The sequence below is a fragment of the Lepidothrix coronata genome, unplaced genomic scaffold (genome assembly GCF_001604755.1).
Source record: "Lepidothrix coronata isolate B3197 unplaced genomic scaffold, Lepidothrix_coronata-1.0 Scaffold308, whole genome shotgun sequence".
NCBI lineage: Eukaryota > Metazoa > Chordata > Aves > Passeriformes > Pipridae > Lepidothrix > Lepidothrix coronata.
In genome coordinates, this window is record NW_016690488.1 from 406,918 (window position 1) to 434,332 (window position 27,415).

General features: G+C 47.2%; 4 protein-coding genes across 7 annotated transcripts; 2 read left to right on the plus strand and 2 right to left on the minus strand.

The window, feature by feature from the left end:
• The first annotated feature begins 389 nt into the window (after positions 1–389).
• Positions 390–5,421, plus strand: RAC3 (ras-related C3 botulinum toxin substrate 3 (rho family, small GTP binding protein Rac3)). Its single transcript, XM_017837668.1, has 6 exons — positions 390–550; positions 2,449–2,520; positions 2,781–2,898; positions 3,521–3,583; positions 4,065–4,224; positions 4,326–5,421. Exons 1-6 carry the CDS (start codon positions 516–518, stop codon positions 4,454–4,456), a joined length of 579 nt encoding a protein of 192 aa, XP_017693157.1. The 5' UTR covers positions 390–515; the 3' UTR covers positions 4,457–5,421.
• Positions 5,418–8,842, minus strand: DCXR (dicarbonyl and L-xylulose reductase). 2 transcript variants are annotated; one of them, XM_017837667.1, is made up of 8 exons: positions 8,653–8,842; positions 8,478–8,575; positions 8,232–8,386; positions 6,983–7,025; positions 6,614–6,713; positions 6,412–6,446; positions 6,175–6,292; positions 5,418–5,708 (listed from the first exon to the last, which is right to left on the minus strand). In XM_017837667.1, the coding sequence occupies exons 1-8, from the start codon at positions 8,825–8,827 to the stop codon at positions 5,605–5,607; spliced, it is 828 nt and encodes a 275-aa protein (XP_017693156.1). In that variant the 5' UTR covers positions 8,828–8,842; the 3' UTR covers positions 5,418–5,604. The 2 variants fall into 2 exon arrangements, with proteins under 2 accessions (XP_017693156.1, XP_017693155.1); XM_017837666.1 differs by having other exon boundaries at positions 6,382–6,446.
• Positions 8,843–11,037: 2,195 nt separating this feature from the next.
• RFNG (RFNG O-fucosylpeptide 3-beta-N-acetylglucosaminyltransferase) lies at positions 11,038–17,130 on the minus strand. The gene is made up of 8 exons (XM_017837662.1): positions 16,753–17,130; positions 15,898–15,946; positions 15,300–15,402; positions 14,765–14,918; positions 13,649–13,737; positions 13,393–13,558; positions 11,992–12,077; positions 11,038–11,757 (listed from the first exon to the last, which is right to left on the minus strand). The coding sequence occupies exons 1-8, from the start codon at positions 17,128–17,130 to the stop codon at positions 11,691–11,693; spliced, it is 1,092 nt and encodes a 363-aa protein (XP_017693151.1). The 3' UTR covers positions 11,038–11,690.
• On the plus strand, positions 16,759–27,415 carry GPS1 (G protein pathway suppressor 1). 3 transcript variants are annotated; one of them, XM_017837656.1, is made up of 14 exons: positions 16,759–16,777; positions 19,559–19,651; positions 19,983–20,164; positions 20,935–21,099; positions 21,284–21,419; positions 21,571–21,648; positions 22,019–22,079; positions 22,480–22,565; positions 23,034–23,128; positions 24,250–24,355; positions 24,713–24,793; positions 24,922–25,059; positions 25,298–25,432; positions 26,166–27,415. In XM_017837656.1, the coding sequence occupies exons 2-14, from the start codon at positions 19,574–19,576 to the stop codon at positions 26,238–26,240; spliced, it is 1,416 nt and encodes a 471-aa protein (XP_017693145.1). In that variant the 5' UTR covers positions 16,759–16,777; positions 19,559–19,573; the 3' UTR covers positions 26,241–27,415. The 3 variants fall into 3 exon arrangements, with proteins under 3 accessions (XP_017693145.1, XP_017693143.1, XP_017693144.1); XM_017837654.1 differs by lacking the exon at positions 16,759–16,777 and adding an exon at positions 17,338–17,420; XM_017837655.1 differs by lacking the exon at positions 16,759–16,777 and adding an exon at positions 17,357–17,405.

A 27,415-nucleotide genomic window follows, 5' to 3' on the forward strand; every position in this document is an offset into this window, starting at 1 on the left:
GAGAAGCTGGGAAGGCATTCCCCAGTCACGAAGAACGAGTCTGTGGTGACAGCTACGTCATCTGTAAGGGAAAAGCAAAGCCTGTTGTTTTGAGACAGGGCCACTGCAGTGGGCACCTCTGTTCGAGGTGGAGGAAGCCACAAGCCGTCTTCCTGCAGAACTTTACCTGCAGCTCCTGGTTGGTGACAGCGAAATCTGCACCTACACCGTAACCAGGTTTCAAAGCTTCGTTCTTGAGCCGGTGGCCCCCGGTGCGGGAGCCGGCCCCGAGCAGGCCCCGCCGCGTGTTTCCCAGGGCGGGGCCGCGGGGCCGCCGCTTCTCCGTCCCCCCGGTCCGCGGCGGAGCCCCGGGGAGCGGCGGGGCGGGGCCTGTGGGCGGTGCAGGCTCGGCTGGGCTCGGCTCGGCTCGGCTGGACTCGGCTCGGCTCGGCTGGGCTCGGCTGGACTCGGCTCGGCCCCGCCCCGCCCCGCGGGCGGTCACTGCGGCGCAGTCGCGGCGCCGCCATCGCGGGCAGATGCAGGCGATCAAGTGTGTTGTGGTGGGCGACGGGTGAGTGCGGGCGGGGCCGCCCCGGCCCCCGCAGCCCCGCACAAAGCGGGACCGGGCCCGGCGGCGCGGAGGGAGGGAGGGGTGACGGGAGGGAGGTCCGGCCGGCCGGCCCCGCCCCGCGGCTCGGAAGAGCCGCTCCGCCGGCGGGAGGCCCCGCGCCGGGCGGCGAGGCCCGACCCGGCCTGGATCGCCGCGGTCCCGGCTCAGGCGGGGCCGACGGGCCGAGCCGCCGTCGCGGCCCGGCGGGAGATCGGGGCCTTGCGGCGGCCCGCGCACTCCTGCCCCGCTCCCTGCTTAGTTGATGAACTTGAGTCTCGGTCCCCAGGCGCTCCCCAGCCCCATCGGGCTGCCTGGGTAGCAAACACCGGCTTCTCTTGGGTTTTACGTCTATCTCCTCGTTGTTTTAGGTGCCCGTATTTCGCTATTTTTCATTGTACGTGTTTGATTCGTCACAGAGTCCTCCCGAAAATCTTCGCAGGTTCCTCTGATATGTCCTTTTGTTGTTTGTTCCGAGGTGAAGTGTGTTGCTCTTTCTGATTTTATCATGTGCCCCTTGTCACCCTTTTTGCTCTTTTCTTTAGGCTCTTTCTGAATTCCTTTTTCTTAGAACACATCTGTGTGCAAGATGCAGGCATGCACTAGATTTATGGTGCTTTGTAACTTTCCTAGCTCATCCTGCATATTTTTCCTCACAATTCCAGTTTACTTTTCTGATCACCACAGGAAGCTCAGAGTTGAGGTACTGAGACCTAAATGGTCTTAGGCAGGGACTGGTCTTTCCCCTTTCCCAGGCATGTCACCACCTCAAATACACATTTGGGGTAAGGCCTTCCAGGTTCCAGTCTGTGGGGGCTAAAGAGGGAAAGAGGAGAAAGCCGACCACCAAAACAGCCTTATTGTGGAGGAGAGAGGAACAACTGGGAGCACAGGATGTTGTAAATGGACTTCAGCTGAAGGTTTACTGTCTTGTGTTTTGGTTTAAGCCCAAATAGACAGTGTAGACTAAATCATCCTGGTGCATCCAGGGGACTGTGTACTCTGCTAGAGTCTCTCCCTTACTCCTGAAGTCTTTCCTTATGTTACTCTGATTACAGAATTGGGTAGGGGATATGCAACTCTGCTGACTATTCAGCTTCTCTCAGGCACCTCACAGCCAGCTTTCCCTGGCACTCATGGTCTGTGTTTCTGGAAGGTTGTCTGTAGTTCACAACTTTCTCAGTGATAAAGAAGTTGCTCACACTGCTGGTACTCCTCTGTTCTTACAACAGAGCTTTCCCTTAGGAAATGTACAGGGCTGGCTAAAGTCTGTGTGCTTACGCTCTTGCCAGCCAGACCTGGCCCTTGCTACTCCCACTAGCCTTCAGCAAAGCCCTAAGCTGATACTTCAGCCCTCTAAATTGATCTCTTTCCAAAATGACAGTGGTCAATTTTAAAGTTCATTTTTGTTTATGGATACTTATTGTTTTCCCTTTGTATTTATTGATACTAAATTCCTGTATCTGAGGAGCTTGTAGAGTTCTGTGTTGTTGCATGTTTTTTCACCTGTTTACCCGTTTTGCTAGACCATTATGGATCTGTTGAGCCCAGCACACAGCCTTAATTTATTCTTTCTCTTGGTTCCTGGAACACTCTGTTTTGCCTGGTGTCTTGCTGAGGCTGGATGGGGAAAAGGAATGGGAGAGAGCAGGGTCAGTGAGTGCTCAGGCAGGGTGCACGTTAAGAGTTCAGGCCTGGCCCCTGACAAGTAGGGAATTCCAGTCTGCTACAGGTTTGTTTTCTCACACAATAACCTTTTGCCTAACGTTGTGTTTTGGAGTTGGGGGCGGAAGGGTGAGTTTTATTGCCTCAGTGCTACCTGCTGTACCCTTCTTTATGTTCCTCACTCTTATCCTCTGCAGAGCTGTTGGGAAGACCTGCTTGCTCATCAGTTACACCACAAATGCCTTTCCTGGAGAATACATCCCCACTGTGTGAGTAATAACCTTGGCCTCAGTTGCTTTTTGATCTGTATGCATGTGTGTGTAAAAGTTGTTTTTTAAGTGAGGAGGTGGCTGTCCCAAATCAGACTGTGATGATGCTGGAGGTGTGGCTGTGTATGTGAGGAAGGCAGACTGTCCCCACTGGAACTGTGCTGCAGTACCCTTTCCTGATTCACTGCCTTCTTGGATTTTGTATAGAGATGTGAAGGTCACCACAAAATTGTCACTGATGAGGGACTCCTCCTTGGCAGGTTTGATAACTATTCTGCCAATGTGATGGTAGATGGAAAACCAGTGAACCTGGGCCTCTGGGATACAGCAGGGCAAGAGGACTATGACCGACTGCGGCCTCTTTCCTACCCACAGACGGTGAGTGCTGGGCTTGGACTGGCTTGTAACTGCTCCCTCTCTGAGACAGGGAGGCTCCCAAGGACAGGCATGCTTCTTTCCATTGAGGAAAGTCCAAGTTGCTGCAGCTGTACCCATAATTCTGGTTGTTTAAGAAGTATCACAGCTGATTTTCTCCAAAGAGATTGTCCTGTTCTAGTCCCTGCTTTGTAATGGTCTTTGAACAGTTATGGGTGCCCCAGGGAGGCTCAGGTGAAAGGAATGGCATGAGGCTGCTGTGCAGCTGAGCCAGTTCCATGTTTCCACTCTCCCTTGGCAGGATGGCTCACTGTTGTGCTGCACTAGAAATATTCTCCACGTAGCCATGCTGCCAGGGTGAAGCCCTTAGCACCGTTAAGATGTTTGTGGCCGAAGGCTTTTAACATGCAGAGCTCAGCATTGTGAAAGAAGATGTAGTCATACACTCAAGGTCCATTCCTTTCCTCTCTGAATTAGCTTAACACCCTTAATGGGCAAGAATTTCTTAAAGCCACAGTCCTTGCTTGTGCGAGGACATTGTCCTCTCTCAGGATCCCTCTCCCCTCTCCCTCCATTCTCTTTAGCTGTTTCTTTCTGCACAGCTGACCCTCTTGTTTCTGCACAGGATGTTTTCTTGATCTGCTTCTCCCTCGTGAGTCCAGCCTCCTTTGAGAATGTCAGAGCTAAGGTAAGGTATTCTCCTCCTGGGTGAAACAGTGGAAGGGAAGAATCAGTGAGGTCCCCTGCCCCACCCGGCACCACACTTACAAGCCCAAAATTTCAAGCAGTCATGTCTTGGTGAGGGAAGGTCATAGTCTGCAGGTTTTAAGTGGGGCCTGCTTTTTATTCATGACTTCTTTAGCTAAGTTACTGCCTTTTTGAATCTGCATCCTAAAGGGTGTTCTAGAAACTAAAATGTAGTTAAAGGAAGCGCTGTGTGCAGAGCTGACGGGCACTGTCTGTCATGATTCTGTGTGTCAGCATGTTCATTATTACATTTGCACCGATCTCTTTCTGCAGATATTCAGAGCTGTAGGCAGCAGTATCCTCTGCAGGTGTTGACACCATGTCAGCTAGTAGTAAACCCCTCATTCCCAACAGTAGGAACACATCCTCACGGTTGTGGCCATTGCTGTAGCTACTTTTCTTATCATGTCTCTCTGTTTCAGTGGTACCCTGAGGTCCGACACCATTGCCCAAACACACCTATTATCCTGGTGGGCACCAAGCTGGACTTGAGGGATGATAAGGACACCATTGAAAGGTTACGTGATAAGAAACTGGCTCCTATCACCTACCCCCAAGGCTTGGCCATGGCTCGGGAGATCGGTGAGTCTTCTGTGCTGGCAGATCTCTGTGGCATTGAGGGGGTGAGGGACAGTGTGTGGTGGTAGAACCAGAGTGGTTGAACTGGAGCTCTCTTTCCCCAGGGTCAGTAAAGTACCTTGAGTGCTCTGCCCTGACACAGCGGGGCTTGAAGACGGTGTTTGATGAAGCCATCCGGGCTGTGCTCTGCCCACCGCCTGTGAAGAAGCCTGGCAAAAAGTGCACCGTGTTTTGAGGGCTGTGGCCTCGGTGCTGGCTCAGCATGTTGTCGTCCTCTGACAGATTGCGTATTAGCTGGGTGTTTCTGGAGGGGGCTGGGATGTGTAGGGCCCTTCATCATGTACGAAGTCAGTGTTTTTTAAATGTCTCTTTGATTTAACGTCAGTGTTGATGTGAAGGGGCAGTGGGGGCAGGAGACCAGCTGGGGGCTGTACAGCCCCCAGGGGAGGTACAATGGGGAAGGCAAGGTAGCTCCTTCGGGCAGCAGGCTGTTTTGGCTCTCCTGAACTCTAAGCTGAAAGGCCTGAGACATCTGTCCTGTCCTGGAAATGCCTGTTTTAAACCTGCAGGTGAAACAGGTGGTGAATATCCTGGTGGGAGTGGGGAGGGAGCTGATTTCAATGGTGCTGAGAGACAACAGCAGCTGGGAGGGTGGTAGGGTCTCCTTGCCCAGCCTGCTGTGGCTAACAGTTAACAAACTGGTGCTCTAGCAGAATGTGCCTGAGACTGTTAAAAAAATCATAACCAGCCCTGGAAGGGGTCGAAGTAAAAGAGAAGCTGAAGAACTAATCATTAGGTGCTTTATTGGGTACTAGCCAAACTGTGCATGAAACAGCTCTGTGCAATCAATGCATTTGCCTTTTTGTGTGTGCACACCCTAGGAGAGCATGGTGCTGCTCCCCCCCATCAGTCTTTAGCAGGGCCTCCCCCCAAAATCCAGTCTCTGCAGAGCAGGGCTGGGGTTGTTGCCTCTATTTTGTTTTTTTCTACTTAAGACAGCAAAGGAAGCAATGAGAAGTCTGCTAACTTCTTTCCCTTCCCACTGAAAGTGCAGACAGGCTCTATGGTTTTGGATGGAACAGGGAGAGCTTCTGAAGGGTTGTGGGGGGGGAACAGGGTTGGAAGAGAGGTCCAATTTTTAATCATCATGTAGAGTGACAAGATAAAACCTTATTTGGTGCAATAAACATTCTCCATGACGATGTATGTGAGCTTTATTATATAGCAGCCTTCCAAAGGTTATTTTCTGCCTCACTTCTCCTACAGGCTCCAGCTCTGCTGCCCCTCCAGCAAGATTATGTCTGTGTCATTGTTTTCTATCCAGTTTACATCTATGCAGTACCAGTAGGGAAATTAAGGCCGAGGTGAAATGCAGGGGCCATCTTAGGAGACAAGAAAGCCCCCATCAACCATCAGTGAGCTGCCAGTTGTCATAGCACTCTTGCCACTCAGCAGGAAGAGAATGCTGTTCACCACATCATCCACCTCTGCAATCAAACACAGAGAACATCTAATGCACACCTCAAATTGTATCAGAAAAACAAGCATCCAAAGAGGTCTGCCTTGGACCTCTACATGTAATTAGAGCACGGAAGTATTTCTGCTTCCAAACTGTGCTTGATGCAGTGTCCAGGACAGCATAGCTGAGAGCTGGACATTAAAAAGTCCTTGTGATCAAATGATGCTTAGTTCACAGCAAACATCCTGTCAGATTTATGAACAATAGAGTAAGTTCATTTCACTTGTCCCAAGATGAGGAGGCTGTAGAAGAGGGGAAGAGAAGGTTGATTCTCACCCAGTCCTCGTCAAATACTTCAGGAGTTCAGCCAGAAGGCATTCAGCAGAGCTGTGACTTTGCCCAAAAAAGCAGCAAAGTAACTCTGGCTGTTCCGTGAGAGGGAAGGCTTGAGACAACACGAGAGCCCAGCCTGGGAACAGACCTATCCCACTGACCTGCAAACTTTCCCAGGGGAATCCGATTAATCATGGCAGCGGATTTCTGAGGGTCACTCCAGTTAATTCTCCCCATGTCAGTCATAACCACGGTGGGGTTCACAGTGTTCACCCTAATCTGGGACCAGCAGCAACAAACAATCTAAGCAGGCTCCTCTGAGGAAACGCTCAGGTTCAGCTTTCACACCTTCTCTCACAGACTCCTACCTTGTGGGGTCCCAGTTCCATTGCCATTACCTTGGTCAGCATATCCAAAGCACTTTTTGTGGAACCTTTAAGGGAAGGGAAGAACGGGAGGCGTTAAGTGCATAACAAAGCACCTGGTCTGGAACAGACTGGGACATTTCACTGCTCTGAACTGGGAGCTGGCAGCTTGGTGGCTGTGGGTCTCCAGCTGGTCAGAACTGAGAGGGACACTGCTGAAGCTGCACATACTTACAGTAAACGGCGTGATCCCTCAGCGCACGCTGCGAGGCCTGGCTGGAGACATTCACAATAGCCCCTGCCGCTCCCTGCGCGATCATCTGCCGAGCAACGATCTGGGAGGGGGAAGGAGAGAAACAAAAGGAGTGCCAGAATCCTAACAAGAAAAATCTATGGTAGCCAAAAGAGCAAAAACATCTGGAGGAAGCAAGTCCTCCCTGCCTCCCGCTTACAGGAGAGTCAAAGTGTGAAGGGTCTGTACGGGCAGGTTGTCAGGCTGACTTTGGATTGCATCCCTTTAGTCCCCACAGTGGACACTTATCTGCGCTATGTACAACAGTCACTGCTATTCATGGAGACAGCAGCAGTGACAATTCTTCCTCACCTGGGAAACGTGAAGCACAGCCCCAAAATTCACATCAAGAGACCTACAAATAAAATCAAATTTAAACGTTACAGAGTGGTTGTAGGCCAGGCCAGACAGCTGTTTAAAGAGGCAGCAGAGGACAAGTGCTGCTGGTCTCTTGGAAACACTGGTGATACTCTGACACAGACAAATGCTGAGCTGTTGGCCGAGCCAGGATGCTCAGGAGTGCTCTCGGCAATGAACAGTCCATCAGCCACAGGCGTGGCACTGCCAGGGGAGGTGCAGTTGTGCACTGGCATGTTTCCCTCAGGACTCTGTCCTTCATCAGCCTAATGGAGCTTCCTCTGACAAAGTTTAAACACTAAGCCCTTGGGCCTCAGCCAGTGGCAACTCTTGGGTCAAGCAAATCTTTCACACGGCTCTAAAGAGCAAATCTGTTGTAAGGTGAGTAGAGGCAGTGTTTCTTCTGTTTGCCATATCGTCCGTCCTTTGTCAGGCCAGTTCTGCAGAATGGTCTTAGCAGAATCCATACCTTTTATGTTCGTCACAAACAAATCCTTTATTATAGACTCTCAACGGACGTTTTTAACATAGGGTCAAAGCAGGACCCATCCTCTCAGAATGATGTGGACTCACCCATAGCCTGTATCCTAAAGCTCACTCCCAGACAAACTATGGAGTTTTTCAGAGAAAAAGAGGCCATGTTATTGTAGTAAGCAAATTTAATTTCCCACTGTGACCGTTTTATGCTCCCTTACCTGGCTTTGTCTTCTCTGTTTCTGAATTGTCTTAGTGACAACTGCCTTTGACTTTAACCGGGGCCGAGTTGGAACTAGACTGGAAGCTCTGAGCTTGATGAGCAGCAAAGGCACTCACCTCCTGTGCCAGTGGGATGGCAGGTGCACCCCACCATTTTGGAGGTGACACTGCAGGTTCTGGCTACTGAGAAACAGGCGTAATACCCAGTGTTTGGTTTCCTTTTGCTGTTTATAGGGGGAAAGGTGATTACGTAAGGAATGAACAGACAGTAAAGAAAAAGGACATATGGAGTAACAATCAACTGACATTTGGCATTTCTAAAAGCATGTGTGTCAGCCTGTCTGGTGTCTGTGCACCAGCTGCTGTCCTTTCTAGTTGCTTCTCGTCTCAAGACACCTGTTTCTGAAAAGTTCTGCCACCGTTTTTGACGTTCACGGCTGTGCGACACCTTGGCGGGGCAGACTCGGTCCCAGAGCCTCCGCCGGGGAGGCCGGGGCCAGGCACTCACCTCTGCAAGGCCTCCCGCGTCACCTCCAGGAAGGGCTGCAGCTCCGCCACCGCCGCGTTGTTCACCAGCAGCTCGAAGGGCCCCGCCGCGCCCACCGCCGCCTCCGCCGCGTCCCAGTCCGCCAGGTCCAGGCAGAGGGGCTCGATGCCCGGGCACTGCGGCGAGGGCGGCCGCGTGGGTGGGAGGCCGCGGGGGAGCCGGGGGGCCCGGGGGGTTATCCCGGGCGGGACGGGGGGTGGCCGGTACCTCCCGCACGAGGCTCTCCAGGTCCGCCGCCGTTCGGCTCAGCGCGGTCACGCGGGCCCCGGCCCTGCTCAGCGCCACGGCCACGGCGCGCCCGATCCCTGCGGGGACACGGCGTCACAGCCCGCCCGGCACGGCCCCCGGCCCGGCGCGACCCCCGGCCCCCGGCCCCGGCCACCTTTGCCGGCCCCAGTGACCAGGGCCCGCCGGCCGCGGAAGCTGGGATGCGGCTCCATGCTGCGAGCGGACTGTGGCCGGGGCGGGCCCGCGGCCGAGGCGGGGCCCGGGAGCGGGCGGCCCGATAGGGCCGGGCCAGGCAGCGGGAGCCCCGGCGGAACGCAGCACGGAGCCATCCCGGGGCTCACCCAGCAAGAGACAGGCGCGCAGAGGTGAAGTTTTTTGACTCTAAGTCTCACTAAAGTATCACCTTGAGCGTCCACAGTAAACCAGGCTTTTTAGCGGCTGATGAAAAAGACCTGCCTACTCTACCCATTCGAATTTGCTGATGTAAGATGACAATAATTAATGTCCTCCTTATCTCAAGTTTTTGACTTTGTTAATTATCATTTGGAAGGATTCTTCTCATCCATATTTGCTCTCCCACCCACCCAAATAATTCATCTCCCGTGCTTTTTGGCCATTGGCATGACATGAGCCTGACAGAAGGCTGCAGATTTCCAGATTAGAGGGTTTATGGTCCATTTTTTGTATAGAACGCATGTGAAGAAACATGACAAAACAAAGCCTTTGACATATTTAAATATTTATTTTGTAGAATCACTTTATGTATGAAAAAGCAGTTTTATTAAAAAGCTGCATCCTGATAGATCCACACAGCTTACTGTATTCTCAAGACAAGAAACCATGGAAGGAGCCTGAACACACCAAACAGTTCCCTACTGCCTTGCAGGAGAACATGGTCCTTTTTAAGTTCCATAAACACCCTCCCCACTTTGAGGGCACCGCCTCTTTGGCACACCTATTTTAGGTTGACCAGTGACCACAATGTGAAACTTCTACTTAGTTTTGCTGCCATCAGTATGAGGTGTTGTAATTTTTTAACTGCAGTTTGCCATACAACTGCCACCCAGTCCATGCTGCCTGTGTTACCTTACAAGAGGCTGCTTCCAGTGGAAGGGGAAGAAAAGCTCCAACAGAAGAATTCAGAATCAGTGCTTGAAGACAAAATCGCCTCAAGAGTTCATGAAGTTTCATTTTTCTGCTACAGGAGGTTAAAAACAAGAACCTAACAAGTGTTTTAAAAAAATTATATAGATACCAGGAATCTCCAGAGCTATTAATGACCAATCATTAAACCACAGGGTGCCTCAGTTCTAGTCAGCAGAAGATCTAATAAGGAGGCAGAACCTACTGTTCCTCAAGTCCTCCTCTGTTTTCTGTGCCGGGCACACCTGTAACACTGACAGCCCGTTATGGAACAGTCACTGTGCTGGCTGGATTTTGAGCCAATTCCCTGCAGCATTCTTATTCCCACACCTCACAGTCACCTTAGGACATACGAGAGAAAGGAAAAATATAAGAAGGAACTGCAGGACTGTAACAGAAGTCAGCTTGTTTCTTCCTCAGTAGAACTGAGTAGAACATGCAAGGAGGACAAAGTACTGAGGTAAAAGCTGAAAGTTTTGTGTTAAAAAGCAGAATGCAGGAAACAGTATATTTCAGAAGGCTGACACCTTTGCTAAATGGCATCATAGAATACACTGCAGGCATTTGTCAGGAAGTTCAGTAACTAGCTGAAGCCCACAGTACAGCTGAGCACAGCTGTTTAGAAATCTGAAACTTCTGCTAGGTCTGCATTCTAGTCAGCAATCATAGTTCCAGATCATACACTGTAATTCCATTATTCTCCCCTTAATTCAGCCTTAGATTCTAGCACTAAACCAGCAAGTATTTTTCGAAGAGTTTGAAAGAATGAACAGTGATTTTGCAAAGTCATTTTTCATGCTGTTCTTCAGGTCAGGTGGGGATTGCACATGGCCAAAGTCTGGGCTAACAGGAAAGTAAACATATGGAGCCCCGTTCCTTGCACTTTCAAAACTGTTTACTTTCTTTAAACAGCAGCAGCAGATGATACTGCTACAGCACTGAACTTCTGCCTCTGTGTGAATGAGCACATTCATAATGTGCTCCTTTAAGTGACTGGATGAACTATTTATCAAAACATTAAGGAATAAAAATAAGCACTGATCTTGACCTTATGTTAATTGGAAGATTATCTGAAGAAGCTGGAGTAACCATGGTCATACAATTAAAGGTCCTCAAATGACACCATCAAGACCTTACTCAGCACATTGCAGCTATCTAGCATTTCTCCTCTCTCAGACAGCTTCAGAAACAGGGCGTGTTTTGGCAGCCCAAGTTGTGCCAGCTCATGCGACCAACTACAGGCAATGTGGCAGAAATGATTACCATCTTGTCTGGCAAATATTTCTTCAGTATCAAACATCAAGGGAATAGTCTCGGACCTGGCAGACCACCATCATAATCAGCCACTGCAGTTCCGTTGGCAGGCGAGCCAGGTCTGACAATCACCTCCACAGGAGGTACACATGGACAACAGGGGAGGATGTGCACTGTAAGCAACTCTTATCCAGTCCTGAGTAAGCTTACCCTTACACAGAGTTTTCTCATTACAAGGGCTTTCAGCCTTGTTTACCTTAGTGATTCCAGGATTTCTGTATTTAAGAACAGACCCTATTCTGGCCCACAGGTGGAGTTTTGATCTAGCAGGCCAAAGAAGCTCTTAAATAATTCTGTTCCCAAGAAAGATGAGTGAAAACTTCCCCTCTCTTGTCACCATGGGGACTACAGACTGCTCTAGCACTCCAGCTTCAAGACAATGGCTTCTAAAAGCCCCTAAGGGCAGTAAGAAGGGTCTCACTCCCAGTACTGCATTTGCCTCAGATGTACCCAAGCACAGGTTCACATGACATCAGAAGAAAGTGTAAAGTGACTTGTACACACAGCACTGTGGTCATCTTACGAAAAACCACCGTACAAAAGAACAAAGATTCTTCTTGGAACGTTCCATGCTGCAGCTGAACAAACCACACCTTATTGCTTTTCTAAATAGTCTGTCTATCTCCTTTGTAGATAACACTGGTTGTCTCCCAGAAGAAGAATAAAACCACCAAAAAAGTCCACCACAACTCCTGCAAACTAGGTAATATACAGGTGTCAGTGGCTGGTCAAGAATTATGACATCTTCTTAGCAGGGCACCAAACAGTGTCAGGATAAAGCAGACAATGGACAGATTTAAACCTATGGGGGGCAAAAAAAAAAAAAAGACAGTATTAGATTGGAATTCTCCATACATGGAACATACTAGCATTGGGTGTGCAGCAGTCTGACGGAGCAGAGAGGGTGGATTTACCAACTTCCAGCACAGCAACAAGAGCTGACAAGAGAAAATAACCCCACTAGTGAGTTTGATCATCTGACAGATGATAAACATGAACAAGGTAGGGAGATCTTGTTTTGGAAGTGGACACTCACCGGGTTGGATCTTGCTGAAGGCCAAACACTCCTCCCACACTCACAACATTGTGTTTGTTCTCAGGGTCCCCGTAACTCAAGGTTACCTGTAAAAACAAATAAATATTTCAAAATGGTAACACTAATACAGAAAAACAGAGTGGAGGTAGCAAGGTTATTAGCAAGGTACCAAGAAAGTCTCCAAGAATGCTGATTAATCTGAACATGGATCACATTTGGAGGACAGTCATTAGTTGTGACATAAGCAATGTTGGCATTGAACTGCACTAAAGGCAATGTGGGAGAATACACAGAGGATCTGAAAGTTGCATTGCCCTGAAGGATGAGTTCCCACTGTAAGCTTTGTGAGGACATTAATCCTGCTCCTGTCTGTACCTTCACTAAATAACACATGTTCATCCTCACCAAACATTGCCTGAAGTCTGCAATAGCAATGCTTTAGTACAGAGGGAAAATAGAAACATTTGTATGTTAAACGGCATGCAAAGGACTGCCATGTGAAAAACCTGGAACACAATTTAGATGTGTGGAACCTCAGTTCAGTGCTATTCTTCCACACAAGCACTGTATTAAGAAATTTTCAGGTGCTTTCTAATTGGACATTTCCCAGATTTCGGGTTAGCAGTTACCATCTCAGGGAACCAGTGATCACCAATGAAACAATATTAGGCCTACGGTCCAACTCACTAACATGAAGGAGATTACATCACAGTGGAATTTGGCCCCAAGTGCACATTTCTGCTGCCTAATACAATTGCCAGGAAAATATAACCAAGCAGCTTGCAGGGGCAAAAAAGCACTCCCGTTCTCTCACGGTGCCAAGCAGCATGAGGCAGGCAACGCTGCTGGATGGCCTTGTGGCTCCATCTGCTGCCCAGGAGGAAAAACATATCCCAGCAATTATAAAACTACTTGATTTTTCCTAAGAAACATTAATTTTCTTGAGGTTCAGACAAATTATTCTTAAAAATGATCGAACATTTAACTTCATCTTAGCTATTGAAGAAGTACTTGCTATAGCTGCCTTTTTGAACAGCATGAATTAAGACTGAGACTTTGTTAGGCAAAACCAGGAAGACTATTTAGCAAACTAAACATTGCCTCCTTCTACACTTGCTGCTACTGCCACTCACAGAAAGTCAGGGCTTAGAAGAAGATGGGAAATACTCTATTTAGACTCCAGGTAGCATAATGTGTCCCCAAAGGAGGGGACAGCCATATGACCTAGCTGGCTAGGATGAAAGTGTGCTTTTTACCTAAATGAAGGACTTGGGCAGAACACAGCTCTGAGTGAGTCTGCAGACATCCTTCTTTGCTGAAGAGTGCTACATCTACGCAGAGTACTCTTTCTGATCAGACTGAGGTGTAATTTTAAGGATAAGACATGAGGCACAACCCTACCTGCTGCAACACAGACTCGCCTTGTAGTCTCTGCAGATTTTCCAGGTGGGAATGGAACAACGGGCTGTGCAGCAGCTTTACCTCCAGCAGCCCTTCAATGATGTAGCCAATGGTGCAGTCGTCGGGAAGACGCACCCTTTCCGCAGTACTGATGAAGTTGCCCAGGCTGTGAGAGAGAGTGTGGGAGACAAGAGAAAATGTGTTTTAAAGCCTCCCAAACATGTATCAATGGAGCTCATATAGGAACAGTGCTTACCTGGCCCAGGGACTCATCTTCAAGGCAAGACCTCTGCTGATACAGAACCCTGCTCCACCTGTGGCAAACCAGAATTTCACGGTTGTCTTCTGAAGAGCAACAAGAAAAAACACACAGTAATTAATGATAATCAGCTTTTCCCATTTGGCTGGGCAGGGAAGGGAACTTGAAATTCTATTGGATATCACATACTGCACTTGCCAAAACAAGGCTACAGACAAATCCCTATTTGTTTAGGCTGCTGAAAGCCTAGCTAGCTGTTCTCTCAAATGAAACTCTATCTTGGAACAGACAGCAGATGAACCATCAAATTAGCATATTGCAGGTAGCACACATGAAATGGAAAACTATAGTCCCACTCCTACCCGATTCCATCTGTCCCCTGGTCGTTCTAGCCAAGGGTCACAGCCAGCTCAGTGCTCCTGAGGATATCAAAGGTGGTCAATTATACACTTGGCTGCACATCCAAGGAGACTATTTTGTTGTGCAGTCTTCCCTAACAAGCTATTTTATAACTGAATTTCTGGCTAGTGGATTGATTTATCTTTAGACCTGTCAGTACAGGTGGCCTGCTTAGGACTTGTCCTTTAGCATGTGTATCTTGTGATTGAGATATGTTTGCTTCCAGTTCTTGGAAACCTACTAACCACTTGGAACTAGAAATGCTTTATTTATCTAGAAAGCCTTTGTCACCCATCTGAGGTTGGTTCAAGATGATGACAATGTGACACTGCACTCAAAACAAACAAACAGAAAAACCCCTCAACTCCAACTCAAACTCCCAAGCCCTACAACACTGCCCCATAACCTAAAGGAAAAGGAAGAGTCAACGTGGGGAGGCCCTACTTAGCTTAGTGTGAGGGACATCACAACATCCATGAGTAAAGGAACAGAAACAGACACCCACCCAGGAGACAAACTCCACCGTACATATGCATACAACGTCGGAGCAAAGGTTCCTTTAACCCAGCACCGTGCCTCTGAAAATGACCAGTGCCAGGTTCACCTCCTGCAGATTAAATCACTTGGGTTTATGGGGGAATCCTATGAACTGTCAAGGTTTTAAAGGCTTAGAAAGTCAGGATGTCTCTCAGACAAACTGTAAAGTTTGCTTACTGATCCATCACTTTGGACATGATCAGCTGCTTCGATGGGATGGTCTAGACTCGGTCGCCCCACATAGACATCCTGGCTGTGTGAGAAGGCAGACAGGAGATGCAGGAGAGTCCGAGGGTTCACATAGTTGTCATCGTCCACATGGCAAAACCATCTTCACACGAAACAGAACAAGAAGTTACAGGGACAAAGAAATGAGCTACAGGTTTACAACTGAGACTTAGTCTTTCAGGCTTTGGAGCAGGAAGTATTTCTTATTGCCCTAAATTACAGATTTGGAAAGCTGAAAGCATCCACAGATGCTAATTCTGTAAAGAGGCTGAAAAGAATAACCCCCTTTAGATCATAATCTTTTCCACCTTCCAAATGATGCTTGTTTAAAAACACTGCTTCATACTGTGCTCCCTTCCATGCACTCATCCCTACATTTTAGCTAAGACTGCATTCCTTACTGGAGCAGAGATGGTTATTCAAGTTTCCTGTGAACACAGAACTGGAAGAAACAAAGTCAATCGCAACAATGTGTTTCACCTACTTTTGCCCAGATTCCAGGAATTTATCATATTCCACAGACATCTTGCAGCAGAGAGCTTGCCGAGTATGGACAGCAGAACAGTTGGTGTTGATCATATGATCCCCTGGAAAAATAAAGACCAGCCCTTTCAGGTTTGTGAAACATGTGTAGTCCAAAAAGGACTACAAAAGAAGTGCACGTTTGGCACTAATCCTGTACATCTGAGGTCCATATGGTGCATACATGGGGAGCAAACTGCAGGACAGGCAGGGATCACAGGTTATGCATCTGGCATGCAAGCTGCAGAGGTCATAAAATTGTGTGAGTCCACAAAAATGAGGGTATATACACAGTGCCATGAGACTGTGTGCAAAGGAAATACCTAGTATAACTCTAAGACCACATAGACTTAAGCTTACTAACAAGAAGAAAGTGGATGCAAAGGTGAACCCAGTCTTTAGGAAGTTCCAGACATCCTATTCAGGTGGCAAGCAGGGAGAAGTTTTCTCCATCTTAACTTCCCTAACTGCTTGTACAGCAGGAAATAAGAACTTCTAAGAAAAGTATGAAAGAAACAAAACTCACAACAGATAGCATGCACCTAGGCTACACAGCTCACCTGCTTTCAGGCGTAGCTCCTGATCCTCCCAGTCTGTGAATATAAATGTCTGTGGGAGACAAAAATGGTGTGTCTACATTTGAGAATTTCAGAAACTAATTTAAAGCTTGTTCAGTTGCAGTCAGAATTCGGAATGTTATGTCTGTTTTGGCTTGTTTCACAGTAGCCACTGGAGTGGGGAGAGACAGCTCCAGCAACTTCAACCCCTACCTTATTTGTTAAGTTTTTTCATTGCAAGCCAGAAAATTGTCATTTCAATACAGCATCCTATAACTTACTCTTCTAGTCTCAGGGCACAGATAACCAATTTCCAGATAGAAATGACTTTGATCTTTTTTGGTAGTACCTCCTCTCTCTGGCTGGGAGTCATCCACAGCTATCGAATAGATTAAAAGGAAAGAATGCAAGTCAGGGTGGGAAGTGGCAGGTGGCAACACTGTCCCGTCCCATCTGCTAGACAAAACTGCCTTACTATGCTTGAATGGGCTGAAATTCTGAACCAAGGGAACTACTTTTATGTTGTTCCACAGTAAATCGTAAGCGGCTGAACTTTTTGTTCCAAAATAGTGGTTTAGATGCACCAGCACTAGGGTTCTTTCACTCTTGCGTAGCCTTTTTCACAGTCATACACAAATCAGCAAATTACGTCTACTTGGACCACCGATGCCAGACTGCAGCTAAGTAGCTTAATCAACAACGCCTCTTTAGAGGAGGAATCGTTTAGACGACGTTCCTCAGTCCTAAAAGGAAATCTGCTTTTAACGCACGCTTTTTAACACCCGGTGAAAAAGGGCAGCAGCCGCCCTGGCACACGCAGGGTCGAAGCTCCCGTCCCCGCCCGCCGCGAGGCCTCACCTGTCCCCGCGCCTGGGAGATCCAGGTTTGGAGGAGCAAGTCCAGCCGGCTCTTGTGGTACTTCCTCGTGGTCTTCACCGCGATGAAGATATCCTTCAGCTCCAGCGCCTCCCTGGCAGGGCCCGCGGCAGCGCCGGGGCGGCCCCTGCGCGCAGGCTGCGGGCTGCCCACGAGGCCTCGGCCACGGCCGCCCGCGCCGGGCCCGCTAGAGCCCGCAGGGCCCGGCCGGTGCGGCGGGGCGGCGCTGGGCCCGGCGGCGGGCGGGGCGCGGGGCGCGGGCGGGCGCTGCCCCCGCGGCAGCAGCAGCAGCAGGAGCGCGGCGGCGCCCAGGGACAGCAGGACCCCGGCCCTGCGCAGCCCCAGGCAGGGGCCGCTCATGCTGTAGCCCCGCGGGCCCCCGCCGCACGGCGCGGCCGCCTCATGGCCCCGCGGGCGGGCGGCCTCGCGCTCCGGGAGGTGGCGGCGGCCCCGCGCAGGGAGCCCCCGGAGGTTGCCGCGCCGCCGCCGCGGGGCCGAGCGGGGCCGCGGCCCCTTTAAGAGCTTCACCTGTCGGACGCGGCCCGGCGGCGGCGCGCGGCCCGGAAGCGGAAACGGGGCGGGCGGGGCGGGAGCCGGAAGCGGCGGCCGAGGGGACGATGCCGCTGCCCGTCCAGGTCTTTAACTTGCAGGTAACGGGGCAGCCGCGCCCCCCGGCCCGTACCCGCGCGGTCCGGCCCCGCCGCGTTCCGCGCACCTCCCGCGCAAGGTCCGGCATCCTGGCCCGGCCGCGGCCGCCGCGGGCGCGCTGTGGCCTTCCCCGTCGACTCCGCGGGAAGGGGCCGCTGTGGGCAGGCCCTGGGCCCTCGCTCGCCCTTCCGTCGGGTCCGGCTGTGTCCCTTCCGCCGCCGTTGGCGACGAGGAACCCTCAGCCGAGCGTCATGCGGTCCCCGCCGCGGCCCCGAGCTCGGGTCCCGCGCTGTGCGCGCCGTAGGCAGGGCCGAGGCTCTCGAGGAGAGCGTGGTGAGGCTGCCGGTGAGGAGGACTTGAGAGTCTGCAGTGCAGGGGAGAGCCCTGGGAGCCCTGAGGGGTCGGTGACACTCGGTACCTGCGCAGGCGATCCTTTGCGGGTTCTCTGTCAGGGCACGGGCTTGTGGGAAGTGAGGCACAGGATGAGGGACAGTTCAGCTTCCAGCTCTGCCTCTTCGTCAGTGACAGGTCTGTACTGAACCCCCCTCCAGCAGTAGGTCACTCCTCTTCCTCCGGAGTACAGCAGGAGACTTCAGCTCAAGTGCCAGTGAAAGGCCTGGTGAGGTGCCTTCAACAGGGTGCCTACTATGGTAGGCTTACACAGCCTAAACAAAGCAACCCTGGCACTTAGTGTTTATGGTATGAGAAAAAAGATAAGGGAGATAAAAATGGAAAAAGTAATGGTCTCAACTTATGGTGACTTAACTATTTTTATGCACGTTTTTCCTGAGTTGTGATCTAGACAATAAAACTTTTCTTTGCACCCTCTCTCCCTTTCTTTCACGGAAAGATTATTATACTAGGAAACAAACTTTTACATGCTTCACTTGCTTTTGCTTCAGATTTTGGGCAATTCCACATCAGTATCGAGATATGTGTGTATTTGGTATGTACCAGTTTGTGAAAGAATAAACAGGCTGTGGGTGAATGTAATGTTTAGACTTAGGAAATCTGGATCTGCCCTGTTCCTTCTCACAGAAAAACTCCAAAAAAAAGAAACCATCAACCCAATCAAAAAAAAAAAGTCAGTTTTTGATTTCTTAACAGACAGCAAAGTTAATAAAAACATGGAAACAATTTGGTGTTGATGGAAGCAAGGTGGTTGGCATTTCTGTCTTTTCTGAGATCCAGTTGTGTAATTTACACCAAATCAAGTGTATAATAATATAATATACAATATAATTGTATAATATCTGCACTAAATCAGCACTTTATAAGACATTCAGCTTGGTTTTCCTCAATTTAAATGGATAATTCCTAGGAGGAATGTTCAACACACTTTAACTAGGAGGAGGCAAAGAATTTACTGCCACCAGCTTCGTTTGTGGCATGGGGTGGCTGGTCTTACCTGGGACACGCACACAGGGGCTGTAACGGTGCTGCTGGGCTGAGGTCACTGCACTGCTGTGAGTCCTCAGGGTGTTCCCAGCAGGATATACTGGGAGAATAAAATTATGGTGTTTCTGCGAAAGAGGCTCTACGTAAGCAGACGGACTCAGACACTACAGTAGGATAGGTTCAGCTGATGGCAGATCTCTGCAGTGTAGACAGATTGTTCCTCAGTATATGTTGGAAACTGTGAAATTGCCATTCTGCATTCTGCTCTTTTTTTAATATTCTGAAAAGTGTAGCAGTTGTTGCCTTTTTCCCCCCCCAAAAAATATTACTTTTAAACATTAAAGCAAAGCAGTTTTAAAAGGTTCTGGTGGTTTTTTTGGTACATTTTGACTTTTGAAACTTCTTGAACTCAGTGGTAATGCCTGCTCTTGCTCAAAGAAGGGAAATGGAATGTCACTTGGAATTTGGCATGCATACCTGACATACTTTGTAAAATCAGATTTATTGACCCCCTTCTTGCTTGATAGTCTACCAAGACAAATAAAGGGTTCTGTGTGAACGCTGAGCCTTGCTGACCAGTGGGTTGCTAGAGAAAAATCCTAAATATATCAAAAGATTGAGGAGTGCTTTTTCATTTTTAAAATTTTACATGTATTTAAGCAAGTCTTTAATAGGTTGAATCGCATGGTTGTTTCCTGCTCAAATGTAATAAGCTACTTTTGACCTCCTTTTGCTATTCTAGGGTGCAGTGGAGCCCATGCAGATTGACGTAGATCCACAAGAAGATCAGCAAAATTCACCTGATATCAACTATGTGGTGGAGAACCCCACACTGGTACGTGCTCTGCTGAGGGCTGTGGGGACATTTCTTGAGTGTGGCCTCTTCCTTTAAGGATTTGGAAAAAATCCCTTTTGAAAAAAGTTAAAGCTGATTAGTCTTAACAGACGGCTGAAATTTAGAAAAGGTAATTGTAGTGCATATTTCTGAGGATATTACTAATGTTTGAAGAAAGCATGGACTAATCTTACCTGATTTTTTTATTTGTCTGAGTTGTGTTGCCCTCCTTGAAGGGGTCAGGTCTGCAGGAAAACCTGTGCAGGTCACAGTGCAGTAGCCTGAGTTGGTGTGTCCATCTCCACCTTCTGAGGCCAGGCTTTGTTGGCAGGATTTGGAGCAGTATGCATCCAGCTACTGTGGGCTGATGCGAATCGAGCGGCTGCAGTTCATTGCTGATCACTGTCCACAGCTGAGGGTGGAAGCTCTCAAGATGGCTCTGTCATTTGTCCAGAGAACTTTCAATGTTGATGTGTATGAAGAAATCCACAGAAAGCTGTCTGAGGCCACCAGGTACTAAGAAGTCATGGGAATATGGGGAGCTTTCCTGAAAGGGTTTAAACTGATGTGCCACAGTGGAAGACTTTGCATGTAATACCATAATGTTCCTTATGGAAATTGCCTTTGCCCTTAGAATTTTATAGCAGTGGAATGTGTGTTCAGGCCTAAGGTTCTCATGCTTTTTTAAAAGATAAAGCACAGAAATCTTAGTGGTTTTAAAAGCTGCAGGTAGATATTGAGTTGAGTTTAGTCCATGCAACTGCTTCAAATATTAATGAACATAGTTGTTTTTCCTTGGGTAGATTATGGTGACGAAACCTCTTCTATATGATTTTGTGGTCATAAGTTAAACCTAATCTAACTCTTTGCCTTGTTTTGGTTTGTTTTTAACTTTTTCCCCCTCTAACAACAGGTTTGCTCTTGAGAATAACCATTGACACCTGAACTTATCCATCTACATTTCTTATCTTTGCATTATTTTTGTTGCTATGTCTATTTGATGATTTCTTGTCTGTTTTGCCCTGGGAATCTTTAGCATGTGTGTGTGACAGTATGTTCATCCTAAGATCATAGGATAATTTTGAGAAGTCTTTGTAAACATCTGTGATGCTTATGTTACTGTTTGTACTGGAAATCTTATCAATCTTTTTCTTTTTTCTCCACTATCCTTGTTTTCTCTTTGATGATCTATTTTGTGTATGCAGTACATACATTGTTACATTTGTTAGGGTAGCAGTGCCAGGCACTTAGCCTAACATTAAGCTCTGTTCAAATGCTTTCAGAGAACTGCAGAATACACCTGATGCTGTCCCCGATAGTGGAATTGAACCCCCTCCTCTTGACACAGCTTGGGTCGAAGCTACACGCAAAAAAGCTCTTCTTAAACTGGAGAAACTTGACACAGATCTGAAAAATTACAAAGGGAACTCCATCAAGGAGAGTATCAGGTGAGAGGCAGAAGGCTCTGCTGGAGCAAGAAAGAGCATTTTGCTCCTCCATACACTTAACACAGGATGTTAACTAAGGCATTCAGTGCCTTAGGTCAGTGTGTTGAGTTACTTGATTGGAACAAACTGACTTTGTCCCTTTCTGAGCACCCAGTTCATTGGTGTTTTAATTCCTGTGCTCCAGGAGAGGCCATGATGACTTAGGTGATCATTATCTGGATTGTGGGGACCTCAGCAATGCTCTCAAGTGTTACTCACGAGCCCGTGATTACTGCACCAGTGCTAAACATGTCATCAACATGTGTCTCAATGTCATCAAGGTAGGAGGGTTTGCAGGAAATGGTATTTGGTTCTTTCTGATACCTGCTGCGACGTCCCCCCATACTTTGGTCTTGTGTCTGCAATGATGAGGCTTATCTAAGGAACCCCGTTTATCCATGGCTACCCCACGTTGTTTCTGGCTCTTTACAGGTCAGTGTCTACCTCCAGAATTGGTCTCATGTTCTGAGCTACGTAAGCAAGGCTGAGTCTACACCAGAGATTGCAGAAGTAAGCTCCTGCTTTTTAACTTGCATGAGTTTTCCCTTTGTTTTCTGTTTCCAAAATTTGTAAAGCAATTTCTTCCTTTCCCCCTTTATGACTTGCTCCATGTAAGACTTCCTCCTCAGCTGCTATACTATTCCTTTTGAGGTCATTGTTGCTTTTCTTCCATGACATGTGTGTACAAAGTCTGACTCATGGTAAAAACAGATACTTCCCATCCTCAGTTCTTACCATATTTCCTAGACAAATAAGATGAAGTTATCTTGCCATTGAGATTTGCAAGTTAATTATTAGGATAAAATATCCTGAAGACACTTGTAAGCAAAATAGGTTTTTTTGTACTGCTTGCTCACTACTGCTTTGTTTTATGCTTTAGCAAAGAGGAGAAAGAGACAGCCAGACACAAGCAATTCTCACCAAACTGAAATGTGCAGCAGGTGAGTGAGTCCTTCAGCTTCCTGGATGGTTTGCCTGTCTTTCTGCTTGTTAGCTGTCCATAGGGCTCTTGGGCAACAGTCTGGGCTTGGCTTATTTTTTCTCTCAGTTTGACACACTTTTTATTTCTGCACTAGACATGCAAAATGTAATGAAGCTGATGAGGTAGAACTGCTGGCTGTTTTTTGCCTTCTCTTTTTTCTCCCTGAGTTTCTTCAGAGAGGATACCAGTGTGAGTCAATGTAGCTCAAGGGATGCTTGATACAGTCTGGGGATCTTGTTTTACTTCAGTAGTGAAGGCACTAGCAACCATATGGGGACCTCTCCTACTTCCCAGACTTTGCAATTTCTCCTAATTTGTATACTGTCATAAACAAAGGACTAACTTTTTCTGGTTTCTAGGCTTGGCCGAACTAGCTGCCCGGAAGTACAAACAGGCAGCAAAGTGCTTCTTGTTGGCATCATTTGATCACTGTGATTTCCCTGAGGTGAGGACCAAGAGGGAGCTCTGTGCAGGTCTCAGAGGGGATGTAACTCTTCTAAGTATTAGGTTGTAAAATTCAGGTATTGTAGTTATTCTTGCAGCACTCCTGTATAGTTTGGTGGTGCAGTGCACCTTGCTGGTTGGTTGGTTTGTGTAACAAAAAGTCTCTGTTCTTGGGTTCTCTAAATGTTCTGCTCTGGATTGCATAGGAATTACCTGTGATATTTGTATTTTTGTGTAGCTCAATCAAAAAGCTGTTGGAATTGATGTCTGCTCTCTTAGTGGTGCCACTGCTCAGGCCCCCTCACCCCACACACTGGGTGAGAGCAAGCTGAGTGGTTCCACTGCATTTGATAAGAACTAATCCTGTCACTAAATGAAGGAAAGGCCTGGGATAGAATACTTAATGCCAACCTTACGCTATTTTAGTAGTCAGTGACAGCTCTCTCTCTGTCTCTCCCTCTCCCCATAGCTGTTATCTCCCAGCAATGTGGCTGTGTATGGTGGGCTCTGTGCCCTTGCCACCTTTGACCGTCAGGAACTGCAACGAAACGTTATCTCCAGTAGGTGAGTGATGCCTTGAGTGATGTTTGTATGTACTGGACATCATTTGGGACATGGGACTTTGGTTGAGAGTAGACTCTGGCAGCAAAATAGCTTTCTCGTACAGGGGAGAAAGAATCACTGAGCCTTAGTTTGGCTTTAGCATTAAGTGGTGTTTCACTGTCTAAAACACAGTGGTTAATCATAGCTGAAATTTTCATAGTGTAAGTTTCCAACCCAGGTCAGATCCAGCATCTGCACAGCCCAGTTGTCTGTCTCCATCAGTGGTCCATATCAGATATTAAATCAGAGGGACACAGCCCTTTTTCAGAGGCAGCTGTTAAGATAATTTCCTTCATGTTGCCCCTTGTTCTGGTGTATGTTAATTGTTAAAACAATTTAGTAATTGTTAGTACACCTTGCATTGTAATCTAACTATGACATGTGCAAGGTTAAGAGAGTTATGGTCTTTGGAAGAAAGTGGATATTTGTGTGTCATAGATCGAATTGCAATGGCACTGAATTCCTGTCAGCAAGGTGTATGGAAGCAGTAAATTTAAATTAATGTGGAAAAAGGGTTGTTACCGTTTTTTACAAATTGATTCATAGAGTGAGATCCCAAGGTTCAGAAGTCTGTGATGGAGAACTGGGAGTGTGCTGAGAAAGAGTGTGCATCCCAAAGATCTGCCACACTCACGATGAGTTATTTCTCTGAGATGGTGGTGTGCTTGACCTGCCTTTGGCATGCTGTACTTAACAGAGGCTGTGCTTTGAAAGGGAACACAAAGCTGACCAGTACAGACTGCAGGGTATACACAGCTGTGGCCTACTGTTTTCTGGTGATGTATCCTGATTTTGATCTATTCACACTCATTTTTTTGTTTTGTGTGGACAAACACTTGTACTACTTAGTTTGACAAAAGTCTCTTGCCTTCCTTCACCACAGCTCTGATGCTGTGCTGCCTTTCTCTGTGTTGCAGGCTCCCAGCTGTGCTGAAATTGGTCTGTCTGGTCCGTTAGAGAGCAAATTATTGGAATCTTTAAATGATAGTGAGAGTTTGTAACCTTACAACTTGGATTGATGAGGTTATGGGGTATTTAAGTGATGGGTTCCAATGTCTGATCACTGCCATCTTTATCTGTAGCTCCTTCAAATTGTTTTTGGAGCTGGAGCCACAGGTTCGTGACATCATTTTCAAGTTTTATGAATCTAAATATGCTTCATGCCTGAAGATGCTGGATGAGATGAAGGTGAGTTGTAGGAGAGCAGTGTAGAACAGACCCTAAAAGTTCCCTTTGTCTAGCCTTTTGTGAGAAGCAGTGATTGTCAAAAGTAGCTACTTAGAGTGTTCGGCTCTTCTGTGTCTTCTGTTTCCTGACATGGTGAATGGAAATTGGGAGCACTTTGTTGGTAGAGGGTGACAGAAATTATAAAGGTTCTAAATATATTGCTAGTTCTTTTATTCATTCTTGTTTTATCATATTGCTTTGCAGTAGTGTAATATCCTTAAGGTTTAAGTATATACACATAAATGTTTCAGAAAATGGGAATAATATATTTTTCCAGGTTGCTTCTCAGCTTCTGATGTGTTTTATTGTTTTCCACAGGACAACCTGCTGCTGGATATGTACCTTGCACCTCATGTCAGGACACTCTATACCCAGATTCGAAATCGTGCCCTTATCCAGGTAATTGTTCCTGTCATCTCGAGAGGTGGATGAACAGGGAGATAGGCCATCTCTTTGCAATTTTTTTCCCCCTGATTTTTCAGAGGATGGAGAGTACTCTTGGCAACTGAGTATTTTCTTCTTCTTAGTACTTCAGTCCCTATGTGTCGGCAGACATGCGCAAGATGGCCACTGCTTTTAACACCACAGTGGCTGCTCTGGAAGATGAACTCACTCAGCTGATTCTGGAGGGACTGATCAATGCCAGAATAGACTCGCACAGTAAGGTGAGTGCATTTCAGTCATGTGTTATGGATTGAACAGCTTTACTAAGATTAGAAACTTGCCATTCCTGAGACACTTGGAAGGTGCATTCATGTGTCAGGACTGGTGTGTTCAACAGGGGGGAGCTGTTTGCAAACTCAGGCTCCATAAAGCCTGAGCTGTGTTCCCTGGTGCAAAGAGAGCTTCCTGCTGTGGAACCCTGGCACGGCTCCCGTGTACAGTTCTCTGTGTTGGTTACAGATTCTTTATGCTCGAGATGTTGATCAGCGCAGCACAACTTTTGAGAAATCCTTACTAATGGGCAAAGAGTTCCAGCGCCGTGCCAAGGCCATGATCCTGCGCGCGGCCGTCCTGCGCAACCAGATACACGTCAAGGTATGGCCCGGTCAAAAGGGCACTTAGAGACAGTGTTAAGGTTTTAATTTTTTTTTTTTTAACTAAAATTATAGAAGTTGATTAATTGAAGATTCTGGAGGGGAATTAATTTTACGTGTTCATGATCGGATAAATTCTTAAAATAGCAAATAGTAAACATTTAAGGAAATATATAAGGAACAAGTGTTTCTAGCCAATACATTAACCTCTTGTACAACTCAGAATGTCCTTTGAAGTTTATATGGTTGGCTTAATTCTGACTAATTCCTTTTGTCTAATTCTTGATAGACATACCTTTTATCTTATCAACAATTTGAAGTAACTTTGTTAGCAGATGATGTAAAAAATGCATTAATTTTTAGGAACATTGCTTCCAGGTTGCAGTTCCAAAAGGATGCCTTTAGGGAGGATAGGCCATCTGCACAGAATGTTTTCATTTTTATAGTATATTAATCCCTGTGATAACTGAATGGCAGATAGGATTAAACTGGGGCCAACAGCACCTTGTATATAGTAAATAGGCTTAAAAGTTCTGGTTTGACTTTTTTAGGAAAAGTTCTTGTGAACTGTAGAAGTTATAAACACAAAGCTGTCGTTATTTATCAACTAGGGGTATGCTCTCCCCCTGCTGCCATCCTGCTGTGCTTCACCTGTGCCTCCATTTGTCTCTCAGGAAGCAGGGTGTGGGATATTTGCACATCACTAATTAGGTTGTGTTTTGGTCTTGTTGCAGTCTCCTCCGAGAGAAGGCAGCCAAGGGGAGCTCACTCCAGCTAACAGCCAATCCAGGATGAGCACCAATATGTGAAAAACTTCGTGCACTACCAACAGAAATGGTCCCTCAGGACTGTACCCGGTCTCTCACCCACTAACTGCTGAGCTTCACAAACTGTCCCTGTCTCCCTCACTTCTTGCTCGGATTGAGAGGGTCAGGGCTGATGGTGGATAACATGAATATTCCAATAACTTCAATTCTTCTTGAAAAGAGATTCTTTCTAAAAAAAGCATCGGGTCATCATTTCAGTTTTGGTAGAACATCTTCCTCCATTCTCCTTCCACCACTCCATAAAGAGCTGTCAGGTTATTCATACAGATGCTGAGTTGAGAGTTTTTCAGCTGCTATTAGTTTTCTTATTTCTGAGCTGCAAAAATAGTTGAATGGACAGGCATGATATAAGATTAATTTTGCTGGCCTGAAAGTATTGCCTTGATTTTGAGCAATGCTGAGCTTTCAGTTTTCCAGATAAACTTACAAATGCATTGCTCTCAGTTATGGAGCTAGAGTTCTGATGGGAGAGATTTCCTTTGAGAAACTCTGAGTGAATTTTCACCTGCACCAGAAAATGTCATTGCTTCCATGTATTCAGTCACAGGCCTTTATTTTAGGGTTTTATGTTTACCTGCATCCAGGTCTCTCTCTCTGGTCTCTGTTTTCAAAGACCTGTTTCCTGATGCATTTCCCACTTGTGTGTGGCCTGGCTTCGGGGTCCAGTGTTATCATAGCAGTAAATCTCTACTTCATGCAAATATTGCTTCTTGTCCAGTCTTACTGCCATAGTGTGTGATGGTTTCCCCACATGTGCAACAGCTGTTTCTGGTAGCATGGATAAATGCCACAAAACATGACTCAAGTCTTGTGGAAGCGCTGAAAACAGTCAGTCCGGGTGTCCAGTCTCCAGGTGCATTTATTCTGCTTTTCCTTTTATAAAGGGGTCAAATGTGGCAGCCCAGTGTGTGTGTGTGTGTTTTTTTGTCCTGTGTTCATGAAAGGAGATATGCACTGAATTTTCTGAAGTCACTGCAGCCTTGTATACATCTAATCCATAAGGCAAGCTGAGAATTTTGATCCAGCCCTGAGTGGTCTGGTAACTGACTACAGATGTTACTGTTAATGCGTTCATGCTTGTGTTTTTTTTTTTTTTTAATAAGTTGTTATATCTAGTGCATTAAACAGCAGGATTAAAAAGCTTCTGAGTATTTGGA